We start from the raw sequence: 18,017 nt of genomic DNA, 5'->3' as shown, positions 1-18,017 counted from the left end.
TGGTGGTTGAACAATAAAGACTTGCCTTGTTTGGTCAATCTTATTTTTGAAGTGTGTGGCAAAGTCCTCAGCAGAGATGAGGGAGTTTGGAGGGAGCAGTGGTGGGCGGAGGAGGGAGTTAAAAGTTTTGAATAACTGTTTGGGGTTGAAGGATAAGGAAGATATGAGGGTTGTGAAGTAGGCCTGTTTAGCAGAGGTGAGGGCAGATTTGAAAATCGAGTGTTGCTTGTTTGAGTGTAGTGAAATCATCTTGCAAATTTGTTTTCTTCCAATGTTGCTCTGCAACCCTGGACACTTGCCGGACCTTTTTAGAGATGTTATTATGCCAGGGTTGTCTATTGATACGTCGTACTCTGCCATGAACGGGAGGGGTGACCGTGTCAATATCTGATGCGAGAGTGACATTGTAGAAAGCAGTGGCACAGTCTGTCGTGGAGTGAGGATATGGATGCCAGTGGTAGAATAGAGTCAGAGAGCAAAGTCAGAGATTCAAAGCAAAGTAACATTGTGCTGTTAGAATATGTGGAATGAAGACTAGAGAGGTCTGATTTCCCTATATTATTCCATCCAACACCATTATCCTCGGAGTAGGACCAATGTGACTTTCCCTTTTGAAGGCCTAAGGCTTTGCTCATGTGGTCTCCAGAGCAATCTTCAGCTATGGTTACGTTCAAGACAAAAGCTGGATTCATCACTGAAGAGGATAGACCTCCATTTCCATTACTGTCTTGCTGGTGTGAGGTTAATGAATCAGATGTAGGTGGACATCTGACTTGTTGCCCAAAATTATGCAAACGCCTCCTGATGGTTTGTGAAGACACTGTTTAACGTCTTAAATGTGATAAGTGAATTTCTATTTCACTTGCAGTATAGAAAGGTTCAAGCGTGGAACTAATGGTATGGCCAATTTTCCAAAGTGTCCCAGAAGCCGTTTTTCAACATGTCAAAACCAGGCCATATGCTGCTCATGCTACTGTGAGCAGCCAGTGTGCTCTACATGTGCGACTGTGGCCTGTAGTGTCTCCAGACTTGCCTACTATTGAGCACATCTGGGACTTCTTTGGACAGCGATTATAAGGGGAGCTGCCAGTAGAAGATCTTGATGATTTGTGTACCAAATGTGCATTCAGAGTGGCAGAACATTGTTCAGACAATCATAAATGATCTAATTGATGGTATGCCGAGACATGCAAGTGCGAGTATTTCTAAACATGAAGCTCATACTTGATGCTTAATAAATCACGTTGTTTTGAAAACTTCCTCTCCATCATTTCATCATTTGCATATTATTACCATGTCTATCCATCCTGTGATTTTTCATAATTCCATGACGGTGTTGCAATTTCAGTGTTGATGAGTGTATAATATTTAGATTTGCTTTAGTCACCATGTCGACAGGTTATCCTTTGTTTTGTAATTCCAAAGCCTTTTAAAACAAAATAGTGTGTTGCATTCTGTTATATACTACTGTAGTTTCCTTTCTCATGTTCCCTTTATGTCACAAAATTAGGGCAACATATTTTACATACTTCTTTGGCCCAAAGCAAAGTTTCCTTGAAGCAATTGCTCTCAGAATCCAGGTCCACAGGACTTAAAGGCAAATTCGGCATGACTTAACTCATGGCAATATAAAACGGTCAACAGTCACTTCAGCACATCTTTTACTACTGAGTAAAATGTAAAGGTGGAATATGCAGCGTTCACAAAACCTATACATATTCATGACATTTCCCGTTATAATTTAATTACATTCATTCTGTAAGTTTCTTATTCAGTAAATGTATCTGTTCCTAACCACTTAGCAGTCACATACTGGAAGCTCTGGGTTTTTGCTGACAACCACATTTCAATCTTTGCTCTGCTTACTGCAATTCCCCACACTCTGAAATGGTCTGCAGTTTTTAATAACTTCGGCATAAGCACAAAATCCGATATTAGATTTTTTTTATTTTATTTGTTTTGCTTGTTATTTTGTGATAAAGCCACATTAGATGACTGCATAAAAGCAAGACAAGAGAAATTCCATTATGGCAAAGCTTTGAGCCCATCTTAAAATGTGCCGCACACACACACACACACACACGCACGCACGCACGCACGCACACACACACAGACATTATTTAATAATTGCTCCTGATATATTACATTCTGTCCCACCTAGCAAAAGGACTAATAAGACTGGATGTGGTCATGTATAGTTCTCGATAATTTGTAATTGCTTAATAGATGCATTCCTAAACTGCAGGTATGTATTGAATATTATGAAACATTTTTACAATTGCTGTATATCAGAGTGTAATAAATACTCTTTTTTAGAACAAGTACTTACTTGATTTGTTGCATTTTAATCTGCTGCTCTCTAGTGGCAATGCTATGTATGACATCGGGAACTTCAAAACCCATCTTATGAAGGTATTTTGTTTCATATAGAACTTCCAAAACTAAAGGATCCAGGTTAACATATAGTTCCTACATATGAGCAAAATAAGTATTAGATAGTGGCTTTCTCATTCGTGCAGTAATTAAGGCAGTGACCCAAAAAAGATCAACATAAACGTCTTTATTTTCAAAGTTACAAACAATATCCAGAACTTTATCCTTTGGTTCGCAGCTGGAACATTCATATCAGTCACCGTATCGCTCATGGATAAGTCAGAAGCTTTGCTTTCTCTGGCCTGTGTTCAGACTCACACAGACTTGTTCTGCACAGAGCCTCCTGCTCTGCTGCTTGCAAACACACTGACACCCATACCTCAACGGAAAGTTTAAATGGGTTTCGTGGACATGGGCGACTCCCAAGACCTGGAGTGGAGGCAGAGATCCATCCCACTACCATCCTAGAGATCTCTCCAAAAATAAAGGCCAAAAGTAGTTTGACCAAATCCTCACTCACTTTTCTTTTGCATTGTAACCACAGTCGTGGCTGTACTTACAATGCTCTCCAGCAGGTTCCGTATACCTCCATGCATAATGGCCCTCATATTTGATTAGATAATGAACAGTTTTACTTCTTTATCAAGAGTATTCAAATAATAAAACGCATTGAAAGAAAAAAAATGTCTGACCCCGGCTCCATTGATATTGAAAGGCAAACAGATTAAATTGTGTTTCACTAAATACCTTTGTGTCTGGATGTCGGACCAGCAGTGAAGCATGCAGGCCAGTTTTAGCTATTTCCACACATCTACACCATCCTCTGTAATAAAGCAGCTCAAACTCCATTAGGACGGCAGCCATTTTGTTGTAGCTCCGGATAATTTTTTTCATTTCAATGCCCTAAAAAAAGTAAGCAGTTTTGTTTCTATTTTTAAAATTTACTTGCCATGACTCCACTCTGAAAATTGACTGAAAAAGTGCTACCTACAGACTCCCAAGAATGAATATATGCATTTCTATGTGAAAGCAACTAGTTATTCAGATGTTTAGTATTTTTAGTGCCTATTAACAGCTTCAGGATTCCAAAGATGCCAAGAGGCTAAAAGAACTGACCTGACCATACTTCAGGTGATCTCCGATCTGAAGACGCTCTACACTTTATAACAGAATAAGTGGGAAGGCTCAAAAGATGCTCAGGCATTATTTTGAACATTTTGTCAGCATTTTTGTCAGCATTTCGGCTACATTCCCATGATGAGCTTTTTGCGAGTTTTTGACGCTGCGTATTTTCGAAAAAATACAAGTTATCTATTTTACTTGATGGGTGCAGAAAATCTGCAACATCAAAAACTCATCATAGGAAGATAGCTTCAGCAGCTCTTTCAATATTAAATGGAGTTAAAAAAAATCTGAAAAATTTCAGCAAGAAAGACTCCACAAAAAAATGTTGGAAAGGCGCTAAACAAATCCTGGAAAGATGGAAAAATATTCACAAAACGACAAAAAATAAAAAAAAAAACAGGTAGGAAAAAAAAAACACTTTTCCTGAAATGTCTTCCTCTTGAAAACTCTGTGGGTTTGGTCATCTGGAAAAGACATAGTGTGCACATAGCCTAAGACTCAATGGTGCAGCGTCTCTTTCTGTTGATTCCCATGCGGCAGATTTATTGCAGAAATTTATGACTGTCCAATTGAACTGAATGGGGTGTGCAAAATTACATGTCCATGATTGAAAAATAACCCCATTCAGATATATGGGAATGTACACTAAAGCATACATTCTGGGCAATTCCAACTCTACAAAAATTACTTTCCACCTGCCTATAAATGGGGATGTCCAAGCTTATGATATTCATGATGGATTTTTAGGGTAGGTCATCAACAGAGGAGTAAAGATTGTAGTTGAAAACTACAGAGCAGAGAGCTTCAGAGCAGACTTCAGAAAACTTCAGAGCAGAGAGCCATTGGCTGCCTGCCCCACAATACCTATACTATTCACAGGCCAGTCAGAGACAAGTACCAGGCGGCACAATAACATCACTCACTGATGTTGCGCCACCCGCGTAGAGCAATGGAGAAAGAAGAAGCACCTGGCCATTGTGGGAGTCGTGACAAGCGTTGTTGGTTTATTTGTGTGGGGTTTTTTTTTTCAGAGGACCACTGTGGGGGCCACAATGAGTGACATTATTAGTGCCACAACTGGGGATGTTACTAGTGTATAGGATCCACAGTTATAGATACTATTGATGTATGGAGTAAAATGGGAAATATTATTTGTGTAAGGGGCCAAAATGGGAATATTATTTATGTATGGGGTGAAAGTGAGGGACAATAACGATATCCCTCATTGTGACACGTACACCTGTAATGTCCCTCCCTTCTGGCCCCATACAATATTAATAATTAAAGGGGTTGTTCACTACTCAGTTAATCGCTTCTCAATCACTGTATTTCCCTCATGTAAAATAAGAACAGCGATACGCACCTCCGGAGCAGGTGGCCTTCCAGCGATGTTGGCACCTGCTCTCCTGTTGCTCGCGTGACATTGCTAAGTCATGCAGGCCCTGTAGCCAATAAGCAGTCACTTTACTCTCGCCTCCTTTGGACGTAACAGATTTGGGGGAAGTCCGAGAGCAACACCATGCTCTCTTATTCCGAGTGTTAGTTTTGTCTAAAGAATATGTGTCTACTGACTTACTGCAGGGCTCTCGTGAAATAGCAATGGCACGTGAGCATTGGGAGAGCAGTTGCTTACATTGGAATAGTGCACACGTCAGTGGTGAGTATAGCTTTTATTATTTTGCCAGAAGGAAATGATGATTGACAAAAGTGATTGGGACAAATGATTGAGAAGGAGTTGTCCGGGTAGTGGACAAACCCTTTAATTTATGGAGCCACAATTTTGGAGGTCCCAACTGTATCAAAGCACAAAAGTTGGACGCTACTACAGTATGGGGGCAGAAAAAGTGTGTGTTACTACTGTACTGATGTCATTCTGGATGGTGCATTACTGCTGTATTTGGGCACAATAGGGGACATAAGCACTTGTGCTATTTGGGTAGCAGAGAGGGGAACATTTCTACTGTATAGAGGTCACAAAGGGGAACATCACCACTAAAATAGTTTTTTTTTATTTTGGGTATATTGTTACTGTAATGGAACAAAAGGGAGGTACTATTACTGTTGTAGGGCATCAGGGTGACACTATGGCACTTTTTTCTTTATCCAGCATAGTCTAGAATTGTGGGGAAAATGTAAGCAGGCTGCTCTAGGAGTGATAAGCCATTGATGTCTGTCTGAGTGTCTGCAGGTAAGGCTTCATTCACATGCCAGTTTTTATCGTACAAGTGTTATTTGTGTTTTTTCACCATTTATTAATGGCAATATATAAACAAGTAAAATAAATAAATAAATAAACAAAAATGGCATGGCACATTGTTTTACCCTTGTGGTAATATTTGTTACATTGGTCATTGTTTGGTAGACTTTGTTCAGTAACAATATGGTGATAATATCTGTGATTTGCTAACTTTATGACCGTATTATTTAGAAGTCTTACTTTGAAAATTATATTGTTGCGTTTTCTTTGAGATTTATATACTTTATCTGTATTTTTTTTTCATTTACAAACACTTTTGGATTTATAAGATCTAGCCACACTATTGGGCCCATGTATCTTAGAAACATGGTTGGGGATGGGAGAAGGTCCAAATTTTGCCCTGGGGCCTATAGGACTGATCCTCAATATCATATTAGTGGGGAATCCAGTCCGCGGCACCCAATCAATCAGCCATTTTTATCTCTGGCAAACAGAACAGCATGTTTTTGCACACTGTGTGGTGGACATTTTCAGGTGCCATAGCTCAGCTCCTACTCAAACACTCAAACAAATAGAAGTACTCAGGAAAGACCACCATACCCCGTACAGAGCTGTGTTGTCCCAGCTATGAACACTTCGCACATCCAGCCATCTTGGGAACAGCAAACAACTGATTAGTGGGGCAACCATGAGCCAGACCCCCACCGATCTGATTTTGAGGACCTCTCTTAAAGATACGACATTAATCTTAAAATCCTTGTAAATATATTCAGCGACCAAAAAAAGCTAATATTGAAATAACTTAAATACAAGAGATAAATTGTTAGTCTGTTCAAATTAAAAAGGAAATAAAATTAAGTAAAGGTTTATAAGCAAATGGTACAATGAAACAAATCTATAATACAATATTTATACACCATTTGTAAAAAATAGACTATTTTATATCTTCTATTTACTGTACATGGACACTTTTTCCTTATTAGGTATTTATCTAGAATGGTAGGAGAAATGGAAAAGATAGTTTTTATATTGTTAGCTTTAAAATGATGGAAATAATGGACAACTAACCTGTAAAAGCTCCATTTTCAATTTGAGAAATCTCATTGGCTGGTCAATTTTTCTGTAGAGCTGCCGGGACCACATAATTTTCCCTGTTATCTGCAGTAACAATAAAGATAAATCTAAACCAATTTGCAAATACTATATAGCAAAACCTACATTTACCGGAGGTAAAATAAGACCAAATAACACATCTATTTGGGGTTTTTTTTATGTAAAACAACCAGTGAAACATAGGCAAAGTCTCAGTACTGTCATATTCTCCCAATAAAGTGTATGCACAATCTGGGAGCCTGGTTAAGCCATGGTTAAAGGGGTATTCTCAAGTTGTCTCTTGAGTACCTCAGAGCTCTGCAGTCTCCTTACTTCCTAAATGCTTGGGGGCGTGGTTACTCCTCCTTGAGTGACAGTTCTGTGAGTAGCATTGTCCTGCTACAACATATTAACAGTCTGTCATTGTTCTGAAGTTTCCACTATTAAACTATTAACACTATGTTTGCTATACAGTGGGGAAAAAAAGTATTTAGTCAGCCACCAATTGTGCAAGTTCTCCCACTTAAAAAGATGAGAGACGCCTGTAATTGACGTCATAGGTAGACCACAATTATGAGAGTCAAAATGAGAAAACAAATCCAGAAAATCACCTTCTCTGATTTGGCAAGATTTATTTTGCAAATTATGGTGGAAAATAAGTATTTGGTCATTAACAAAAGTTCATCTCAATATTTTGTTATATATCCTTTGTTGGCAATGACAGAGGTCATACGTTGTCTGTAAGTCTTCACAAGGTGGGCACACACTGTTGTTGGTATGTTAGACCATTCCTCCATGCAGATCTCCTCTAGAGAAGTAATGTTTTGGGCCTGTCGCTGGACAAGATGGACTTTCAACTCCCGACAAAGGTTTTCTATGGGGTTGAGATCTGGAGACTGGCTAGGCCACTCCAGGACCTTCATATACCTCTTACGAAGCCACTCCTTCATTGCCCTGGCGGTGTGCTTGGGATCATTATTATGCTGAAAGACCCATCCACATTTCATCTTCAATGTCCTTGCTGATGAAAGAAGGTTGCACTCAAAATCTCAAGATACATGGCCCCATTCATTCTTTCATATACACGGATCAGTTGTCGGGGTTCCTGTGCGAAGAAACAGCCCCAAAGCATGATGTTGCCACCCCATGCTTCACAGTAGGTATGGTGTTCTTTGGATGCAACTCAGCATTCTGTCTCCTCCAAACATGACGAGTTTTGTTTCTACCAAACAGTTCTGCTTTGGTTTCATCAGACCATATGACATTCTCCCAATACTCTTCTGGATAATCCAAATTGTCTCTAGCAAACTTCAGACAGGCTCGGACATGTACTGGCTTAAGCAGGGGGACACATCTGGCACTGCAGGATCTGAGTCCCTGGCGGTGTAGTGTGTTACTGATGGTAGCCTTTGTTACGGTGGTTCCAGCTCTATGCAGGTCATTCACTAGGTTCCTCCTTGTGGTTCTGGGATTTTTGATCACTGTTCTTGTGATCATTTTGACCCCACAGGGTGAGATCTTGCATGGAGCCCCAGATCAAGGGAGATTATCAGTGGTCTTGTATGTCTTCCATTTTCTTATTATTGCTCCCACAGTTGATTTAATCACACCAAGCTGCTTGCCTATTGCAGATTCTGTCTTCCCAGGCTGGAGCAGGGCTATATTTTTGTTTCTGGTGTCCTTCGACAGCTCTTTGGTCTTCACCATTGTGGAGTTTGGAGCGTGACTGTTTTGAGGTTGTGGATAGGTGTCTTTTGTACTGATAACAAGTTCAAACAAGTGCCATTATGCCATTACTACAGGTAATGAGTGGCGGACAGAGGAGCCTCTTAGGCTATGTGCACACGTTCAGGTTTTTTCGCGTTTTTTTCATGGTTTTTCGTGATAAAAACTCTATAAAAACTCATTAAAAAAGAATACATTATGCATCCTATCATTTAGAATGCATTCTGCATGTTTTGTGCACATGATGCGTTTTTTTCCGCAAAAAAAACGCATCGCGGTAAAAAAAAGCAGCATGTTCATTAATTTTGCGGATTTTCCGAGTTTTTCCCGCAATTCTATGCATTGGGAAAAACCACAAAAAAAAAATGCACACAAAACGCGTCAAAAATGCGGAAAAAAAAACGCGGGAAAAAAATGCATGCGGATTTCTGGCAGAAATGTCCGTTTTTTGTCAGGAAAATTTCTGCAAGAAATCCTGACGTGTGCACATACCCTTAAAGAAGAAGTTACAGGTCTGTGAGAACCAGAAATCTTGCATGCTTTTAGGTGACCAAATACTTATTTTCCACCATAATTTGGAGATAACAGCGCATTTCAACAAACACAGAGATCAGAAAAGTGAGATTGTGATTAGATCTGCTGCTGTGGAAACTGTTGACCTGGGGGAAAGGATGGGGGGATTATGACTATACTGGAGTGATAAGAGAAGCTTGGTCTGGGAGATTAGGATTGGAGAGGCGAGCAGCTAACTGTTGTACAAAAATCAATGTGCTGGAGAGAGTTGACTGGGATCTTAGGAGTTAAAACCTCTCCTGGAATTGAGCTATTGTAGTGGCTGAGCTCCTGGAAAACAAGCTGTACACCATGTAAGATAAATGCTCTCACAGCAAGAGAATGAAAAAGGCAGTAAATTACAAACTTGCTTATGTTCATGATGTCTAACTAGCAAAAGCAATTTAATAACATGTGAATACTGCTTGTAGCTCATTTTTTAAAAACTAGAAAACTGGAAAATAAGGAATGTGTATACTCACCGGGGGAACATTTCGAGGTGTTGGAGGACTATCTTTATGCTTCTGGTACAGTTTCCGGACCATATCCAAATCGCGGCTGTATCGCTGCAGAACTACCATATATTTTTCCCCAAAGTCAAGATGATCCTTTCCAATTCTTTCAAATTTCACCAACAGATTCACCATTTGCTCGGTCTCAAGTATCAAAGAAGAATAAAATAATGCAGCGTGAATACCAAGCAAACAAATCTATATTACATTGTTATTCCCAATATTAGAGTTATCATATATCCAAAAGGCATAGGCCCTGTCAGAACAGTGTTCTGGCAATCATATGCACCACCACTTCATTCGTTCTCTATCGGACTGCATTCAGCTATCTCTGGCAGTCCTATAATGAATAAATGGTGCACTGGCTAAAACGTAAAGAATATTGGCATATAGGTCTCAAATCCCAGCGAGCTGATTATTTTATAAATTACCAAGATGAGAATACTCCTTTTACCCCTTCACACAATGGCCATTTTCTGCCTTTTCATTTTGTTTTTTTCCTCCCCTTCTTCCAAGAACCATAACAATTTTCTATCCACATTGCCGCATGAGGGCTTGTATTTATATTTGTAGTTGTATTTTTGAATGACACCATTAATTTTACCAAATATCATACTGGAAAATGTGAATAAATTCCATCTGTGTTGAAATTGTAAAAAAAATATGTTTTTTTTTTTTTTTTTTTTTTAGGGGGGGGGATTTTATCTACCATGTTCACTATATGGTAAAACTGACCTGGAAATAAGATTCTCCAGGTCTGCACGAGAAGCCAGATACCAAACATGTATAGTTTTTTTAATTTGATTTGGAAATTTGTAAAAAAAAAAAATTAGCTTTTGTCACCATTTTCCGAGACCAGTAATGTTTTAATTTTTCAGGACATTGGGCTCTGTGAGGGCTTATTTCTTGAGCCCTAAGCTGACGTTTTTACTTACACCATTTGGGGAGGTATATATGATGTTCTGATCTCCTCTTTTTGCATTTTATTGCAATGTTGTGGCAGACAAAAAGCTGTAATTCTGGCAGTTTTATTTTTTTTCATTATGCCATTTAGCGTTCTGATTAATTTATTTTATATTTAGATAGATCAGATTTTTACTAACGCAGTGATACCAAACATGAGGGGTGATTTGAACTTTTTTTTTTTATTTACCGTATATTTTTTAAAAACTTTTCTTCACTTTTTACTGGATTTAATAATTCCTTTTGGGGACTTAAAACTGCAATCATCCAATCGCTTGTGCTATACATAACAGTGCATGAGTGGCGGCCATGAGCTGGCTTTCACAGGAAGATCATAATAACAGACACAAGGGTCTCCAGCAGACCCTCAGTTGTTAAGACAACCCATCGGCGATGGGAGCATGGAACAACATACGCCTCTGTCGGTGCTTGTTAAATGCTGCTGTCAGAGATTGACAGCAGGATTTGAAAGGTTAACAGCCACAGGTGGAGCTCCACTCCACCCGCGGCTGTAAAGGTACATGACATCTGATTAAATCAGCCATCATGTGTGGGTAAAAATGTGGGCTCGGCTCAGTCAGAGAGTCATCATATGGCATAAGTTTATGTCGTGAAGGAGTTAATGAGAAAATGTCACCAGGTCAAAAGTGTCCAGTCTCCATTACCCTGTGAGCAATGCATCTTTGATAAGGACCACAATAATTAGCACTAAATAAAAAGGTATATATCTCTGGAACCGTACAGCAGATTGAAGAAAAAAAAAAGCGGAATATTCAAGAAAGTATGGGGAATAAAGTTAGCACCTAAACTGCCAACTTTTGACCTGGTGACAGGTCCTCTTTAAAGGAAGTCTGTTACCATGTTTTTGCCACTTAAGTTTAGAGCAGCATAGTGTAGAGACCCTGAATCCTATGATGTATCACTTACTCAAATACTTTCTGTAATTGTGATAAAATCACTGTTTTATCAGCTGGAGATTATAACTAGAGGACTTGTTGGCCTACTGCTATGTAGTCTTTCATAGTCATGAGATCTGCCACCGATTGGTAGCTTTCTGCCTATGCCTATGCACAGTGTACACAGTAATGTGGGAGGAGTTATACAGAGCTCAGCATTCAGAGAACTGCAAGATCTGCTGCAAACAACATAGTTATTAATGAGAACTACAAAAACCAGCAAAGTAAGTGACACATTTCTAAAATCAGGATTTCTACTCCTACACAGGGCCGGACTGGCCATAGGGCACTTCTGGCAAATGCCAGAAGGGCCGGTGCCAGTGGTGGGCCGCTCAATCCGCCGCCCCCGCCGTCGCATTCAACTATACCGGCGTATAGACGCCGGTACAGTTGAATGCAATGATGGAGGAGAGAGCGTCTACAGACGCTCCTCTCCCATCATTCCCCGCTCTGCCTCTGACACTGCGGGTGCGCGATGATGTCATATCATCGCGCACCTGCTGTGTCCCGGGCAGACTGCAGCTGCTGAGACAGGAGCAGGAACCAGGAAGCAACGCTGGGCACGAGGAGAGGTGAGGAGAGTTTTTTTTTTTTTCTGGACTGTGGGGCCATTCTCGGAGGAGGTGAGGGGAGGAAGAGAAGAGATGTGGGCTGTATATAGTTCTCTGTGGGCTGTGCTCTGTGCTGTATACTGCTGTGGGCTGTATATAGTTCTCTGTGGGCTGTGCTCTGTGCTGTATACTGCTGTGGGCTGTATATAGTTCTCTGTGGGCTGTGCTCTGTGCTGTATACTGCTGTGGGCTGTATATAGTTCTCTGTGGGCTGTGCTCTGTGCTGTATACTGCTGTGGGCTGTATATAGTTCTCTGTGGGCTGTGCTCTGTGCTGTATACTGCTGTGGGCTGTATATAGTTCTCTGTGGGCTGTGCTCTGTGCTGTATACTGCTGTGGGCTGTATATAGCTCTCTGTGGGCTGTGCTCTGTGCTGTATACTACTGTGTGCTCTGTGCTATATATAGTTCTCTGTGGGCTGTGCTCTGTGCTGTATACTGCTGTGGGCTGTATATAGTTCTCTGTGGGCTGTGCTCTGTGCTGTATACTGCTGTGGGCTGTATATAGTTCTCTGTGGGCTGTGCTCTGTGCTGTATACTACTGTGGGCTGTATATAGTTCTCTGTGGGCTGTGCTCTGTGCTGTATACTACTGTGGGCTGTATATAGCTCTCTGTGGGCTGTGCTCTGTGCTGTATACTGCTGTGGGCTGTATATAGTACTCTGTGGGCTTTGCTCTGTGCTGTATACTACTGTGGGCTGTATATAGTTCTCTGTGGGCTGTGCTCTGTGCTGTATACTGCTGTGGGCTGTATATAGTTCTCTGTGGGCTGTGCTCTGTGCTGTATACTGCTGTGGGCTGTATATAGCTCTCTGTGGGCTGTGCTCTGTGCTGTATACTGCTGTGGGCTGTATATAGTTCTCTGTGGGCTGTGCTCTGTGCTGTATACTGCTGTGGGCTGTATATAGTTCTCTGTGGGCTGTGCTCTGTGCTGTATACTGCTGTGGGCTGTATATAGCTCTCTGTGGGCTGTGCTCTGTGCTGTATACTGCTGTGGGCTGTATATAGTTCTCTGTGGGCTGTGCTCTGTGCTGTATATAGTTCTCTGTGGGCTGTGCTCTGTGCTGTATACTACTGTGGGCTGTATATAGTTCTCTGTGGGCTGTGCTCTGTGCTGTATACTGCTGTGGGCTGTATATAGCTCTCTGTGGGCTGTGCTCTGTGCTGTATACTGCTGTGGGCTGTATATAGTTCTCTGTGGGCTGTGCTCTGTGCTGTATACTGCTGTGGGCTGTATATAGCTCTCTGTGGGCTGTGCTCTGTGCTGTATACTACTGTGTGCTCTGTGCTATATATAGTTCTCTGTGGGCTGTGCTCTGTGCTGTATACTGCTGTGGGCTGTATATAGTTCTCTGTGGGCTGTGCTCTGTGCTGTATACTGCTGTGGGCTGTATATAGTTCTCTGTGGGCTGTGCTCTGTGCTGTATACTACTGTGGGCTGTATATAGCTCTCTGTGGGCTGTGCTCTGTGCTGTATACTACTGTGGGCTGTATATAGTTCTCTGTGGGCTGTGCTCTGTGCTGTATACTGCTGTGGGCTATATATAGCTCTCTGTGGGCTGTGCTCTGTGCTGTATACTACTGTGTGCTCTGTGCTATATATAGTTCTCTGTGGGCTGTGCTCTGTGCTGTATACTGCTGTGGGCTGTATATAGTTCTCTGTGGGCTGTGCTCTGTGCTGTATACTGCTGTGGGCTGTATATAGCTCTCTGTGAGCTGTGCTCTGTGCTGTATACTACTGTGTGCTCTGTGCTATATATAGTTCTCTGTGGGCTGTGCTCTGTGCTGTATACTGCTGTGGGCTGTATATAGTTCTCTGTGGGCTGTGCTCTGTGCTGTATACTGCTGTGGGCTGTATATAGTTCTCTGTGGGCTGTGCTCTGTGCTGTATACTGCTGTGGGCTGTATATAGTTCTCTGTGGGCTGTGCTCTGTGCTGTATACTGCTGTGGGCTGTATATAGTTCTCTGTGGGCTGTGCTCTGTGCTGTATACTGCTGTGGGCTGTATATAGTTCTCTGTGGGCTGTGCTCTGTGCTGTATACTGCTGTGGGCTGTATATAGTTCTCTGTGGGCTGTGCTCTGTGCTGTATACTACTGTGGGCTGCATATAGCTCTCTGGGCTGTGCTCTGTGCTGTATACTACTGTGGGCTGTATATAGTTATCTGTGGGCTGTGCTCTGCTGTATGCTACTGTGGGCTGTATATAGTTATCTGTGGGCTGTGCTCTGTGCTGTATATAGTTCTCTGTGGGCTGTGCTCTGTGCTGTATACTACTGTGGGCTGTATATAGTTCTCTGTGGGCTGTGCTCTGTGCTGTATATAGTTCTCTGTGGGCTGTGCTCTGTGCTGTATACTACTGTGGGCTGTATATAGTTATCTGTGGGCTGTGCTCTGTGCTGTATGCTACTGTGGGCTGTATATAGTTATCTGTGGGCTGTGCTCTGTGCTGTATACTGCTGTGGGCTGTATATAGCTCTCTGTGGGCTGTGCTCTGTGCTGTATACTACTGTGTGCTCTGTGCTATATATAGTTCTCTGTGGGCTGTGCTCTGTGCTGTATACTGCTGTGGGCTGTATATAGCTCTCTGTGGGCTGTGCTCTGTGCTGTATACTACTGTGTGCTCTGTGCTATATATAGTTCTCTGTGGGCTGTGCTCTGTGCTGTATACTGCTGTGGGCTGTATATAGTTCTCTGTGGGCTGTGCTCTGTGCTGTATACTGCTGTGGGCTGTATATAGTTATCTGTGGGCTGTGCTCTGTGCTGTATGCTACTGTGGGCTGTATATAGTTCTCTGTGGGCTGTGCTCTGTGCTGCATATAGTTCTCTGTGGGCTGTGCTCTGTGCTGTATACTACTGTGGGCTGTATATAGTTATCTGTGGGCTGTGCTCTGTGCTGTATACTACTGTGTGCTGTATATAGTTCTCTGTGGGCTGTGCTGTATATAGTACTCTGTGGGCTGTGCTCTGTGCTGTATACTACTGTGTGCTGTATATAGTTCTCTGTGGGCTGTGCTCTGTGCTGTATACTGCTGTGGGCTGTATATAGTTATCTGTGGGCTGTGCTCTGTGCTGTATGCTACTGTGGGCTGTATATAGTTCTCTGTGGGCTGTGCTCTGTGCTGCATATAGTTCTCTGTGGGCTGTGCTCTGTGCTGTATACTACTGTGGGCTGTATATAGTTATCTGTGGGCTGTGCTCTGTGCTGTATACTACTGTGTGCTGTATATAGTTCTCTGTGGGCTGTGCTGTATATAGTACTCTGTGGGCTGTGCTCTGTGCTGTATACTACTGTGTGCTGTATATAGTTCTCTGTGGGCTGTGCTCTGTGCTGTATACTACTGTGGGCTGTATATAGTTATCTGTGGGCTGTGCTCTGTGCTGTATGCTACTGTGGGCTGTATATAGTTCTCTGTGGGCTGTGCTCTGTGCTGCATATAGTTCTCTGTGGGCTGTGCTCTGTGCTGTATACTACTGTGGGCTGTATATAGTTATCTGTGGGCTGTGCTCTGTGCTGTATACTACTGTGTGCTGTATATAGTTCTCTGTGGGCTGTGCTGTATATAGTACTCTGTGGGCTGTGCTCTGTGCTGTATACTACTGTGTGCTGTATATAGTTCTCTGTGGGCTGTGCTCTGTGCTGTATACTACTGTGTGCTGTATATAGTTCTCTGTGGGCTGTGCTGTATATAGTACTCTGTGGGCTGTGCTGTATATAGTACTCTGTGGGCTGTGCTGTATATAGTACTCTGTGGGCTGTGCTGTATATAGTACTCTGTGGGCTGTGCTGTATATAGTACTCTGTGGGCTGTGCTGTATATAGTACTCTCTGGGCTGTGCTGTATATAGTACTCTCTGGGCTGTGCTGTATATAGTACTCTCTGGGCTGTGCTTTATATAGTACTCTGGGCTGTGCTGTATATAGTACTCTGGGCTGTGCTTTATATAGTTCTCTGTGGGCTGTGCTGTATATAGTTCTCTGTGGGCTGTGCTGTATATAGTTCTCTGTGGGCTGTGCTGTATATATTACTTTGTGGGCTGTGCTGTATATATTACTTTGTGGGCTGTGCTGTATATATTACTCTGTGGGCTGTGCTGTATACTACTGTGTGGACTGTGCTGTATACTTCTACGTGGGCTGTGCTGTATACTACTGTGTGGTCTGTGCTGTATACTACTGTGTGGTCTGTGCTGAATACTGCTGTGTGGGCTGTGTTATCTACTACGCGAGCTGTGCTATAGTATGCAGGCTGTGCTGTATACTATGCGGTTTGTGCTATATAATATGCGGGCTTTGCTATATACTATGGGGAGTATATTATATTCTATGGGGGAGGCCATGTTATGTACTATGTGGCTGTGTTATATACTATTGTGGGGGTATATTATATTCTATGGGGGAGGCTGCGTTATATACTATGGGGGGCTGCATTATATTCTATGGGGGGCTACATTATATATTATGGGGAGGTGGGCTGTATTATATTCTATGGGGGTTACATACTCTGGGGTGGCTGCATTATACTCTGTGGGGTGGCTGCATTATACTCTGGGGTGGCTGCATTATACTCTGGGGTGGCTGCATTATACTCTGGGGTGGCTGCATTATACTATATGTGGGCTGCATTATACTGTATCGAGGACTATGGGGAATACGTTAAACTATATGAAGAACTATGGGGTGCATTATACTATGGGAAGTGAATTGTACTACATGGATGACTGTGGCGGTGCATTATACTATATGGAGCACTATGAGGATTGTATTATGCTATATGGAGGACTATGAGGATTGTATTATGCTATATGGAGGACTATGAGGAGTGTATTATACTATGTGGAGGACTGAGCAGTGTATTTTAATATATGGAGGACTATAGGGAGTGTATTATACTATATGGAGGACTATGGAGCACATTATAATATATGGAGGACTATGGGGTGTATTTTACTAAACAAGTAAAATGCTGCATATTCGGATTGTTTTTGCTGGAACAAAAAGCCTTGTTGTCAGCAGCACATTGCCAGTGTAAACTGTAGATGTGCTGCTGAAAACATGATACTGTATGGTGATCTATTAGTGATCGTTCTGTCTCATCATTATTCCTCAGCTGGTGGAAAGAGGCCGGGAAACAAGCGTTGAACAACTTCAGTATTGTCGATCAAACTCGTTTAGCGGCCTGAACTCAGCGCACGTAAATACAACAGAAAGGCTTCTGTGTGATGTGCAATATGTTAGCATTTGGGGACCCATTTTAAACTTTGCCTAGGGCCCCACTTTGCCTAAAACCGGCCCTGCCTACAAGTGTACAAAGATATTATACAGTCACCATGTGACAAGTGGGCCTGTGTAACTTCAAATGCCAGGGCTGAATTTTAGTCCCAGTCCGGCCCTGCTCCTACATCATGCTGCTCTCAGGATTGCAAAAACCTGATAACCACTTCTCTTTAAGTGATGTCTTCACTTGTGTCATGCTTCCAAGTACAATAAGTCAAAGTTGATGATTACATACAAAGCTGTGTAAAAACAGGCAGTTTCCTGTTTAGAGTGGATCAGTTCCCATAATATGCTGACCTATATGTATTCAAAGTGGCTGTTAATCACTGGAGAATTTGACCAAACTGTGTGCCAAGTACCTCACTATATATTATAAGTATAGTGATTATGACTTGCAATTTCTGTGTTTTAGAACACAGTACACTTACAGTCAATGGCTTTTCAAACCAGGAATCCACAAATCCCTGAAGAGATTGGTAAAGACCTTCTATTTGGTTCTTGAATTCCACATAATCCTTATCAAACTGAAAATAAAGAAAGATAAGAGTCAAGCAGAAAACGGTAGTGCACATTGTATTGTTAGTGAACACACATAAAAAGGAGATTCCTATACATAGTGGAACTAATTATTTTAAT

At 41.9% G+C, this 18,017-nt stretch overlaps 1 protein-coding gene across 1 annotated transcript in view; it reads right to left on the bottom strand.

Moving 5' to 3' along the window:
- LOC143782325 (dynein axonemal heavy chain 5-like) overlaps positions 1-18,017 on the bottom strand; it is a 610,263-nt gene that overhangs the window by 498,404 nt on the left and 93,842 nt on the right. The window contains exons 16-20 of the mRNA XM_077269680.1: positions 17,810-17,905; positions 9,547-9,720; positions 6,764-6,853; positions 3,121-3,276; positions 2,330-2,469 (exon numbers count right to left, since the gene is read on the bottom strand). Of these exons, the coding sequence (XP_077125795.1) occupies positions 2,330-2,469; positions 3,121-3,276; positions 6,764-6,853; positions 9,547-9,720; positions 17,810-17,905 (656 nt within the window). The remainder of the gene's footprint in view (positions 1-2,329; positions 2,470-3,120; positions 3,277-6,763; positions 6,854-9,546; positions 9,721-17,809; positions 17,906-18,017) is intronic.

The sequence above is a fragment of the Ranitomeya variabilis genome, chromosome 6 (genome assembly GCF_051348905.1).
Source record: "Ranitomeya variabilis isolate aRanVar5 chromosome 6, aRanVar5.hap1, whole genome shotgun sequence".
In the NCBI taxonomy this organism is placed as follows: Eukaryota; Metazoa; Chordata; class Amphibia; order Anura; family Dendrobatidae; genus Ranitomeya; species Ranitomeya variabilis.
Note: the sequence above shows the minus strand (reverse complement) of the source record. Positions and strands in the feature narration are given on the sequence as shown.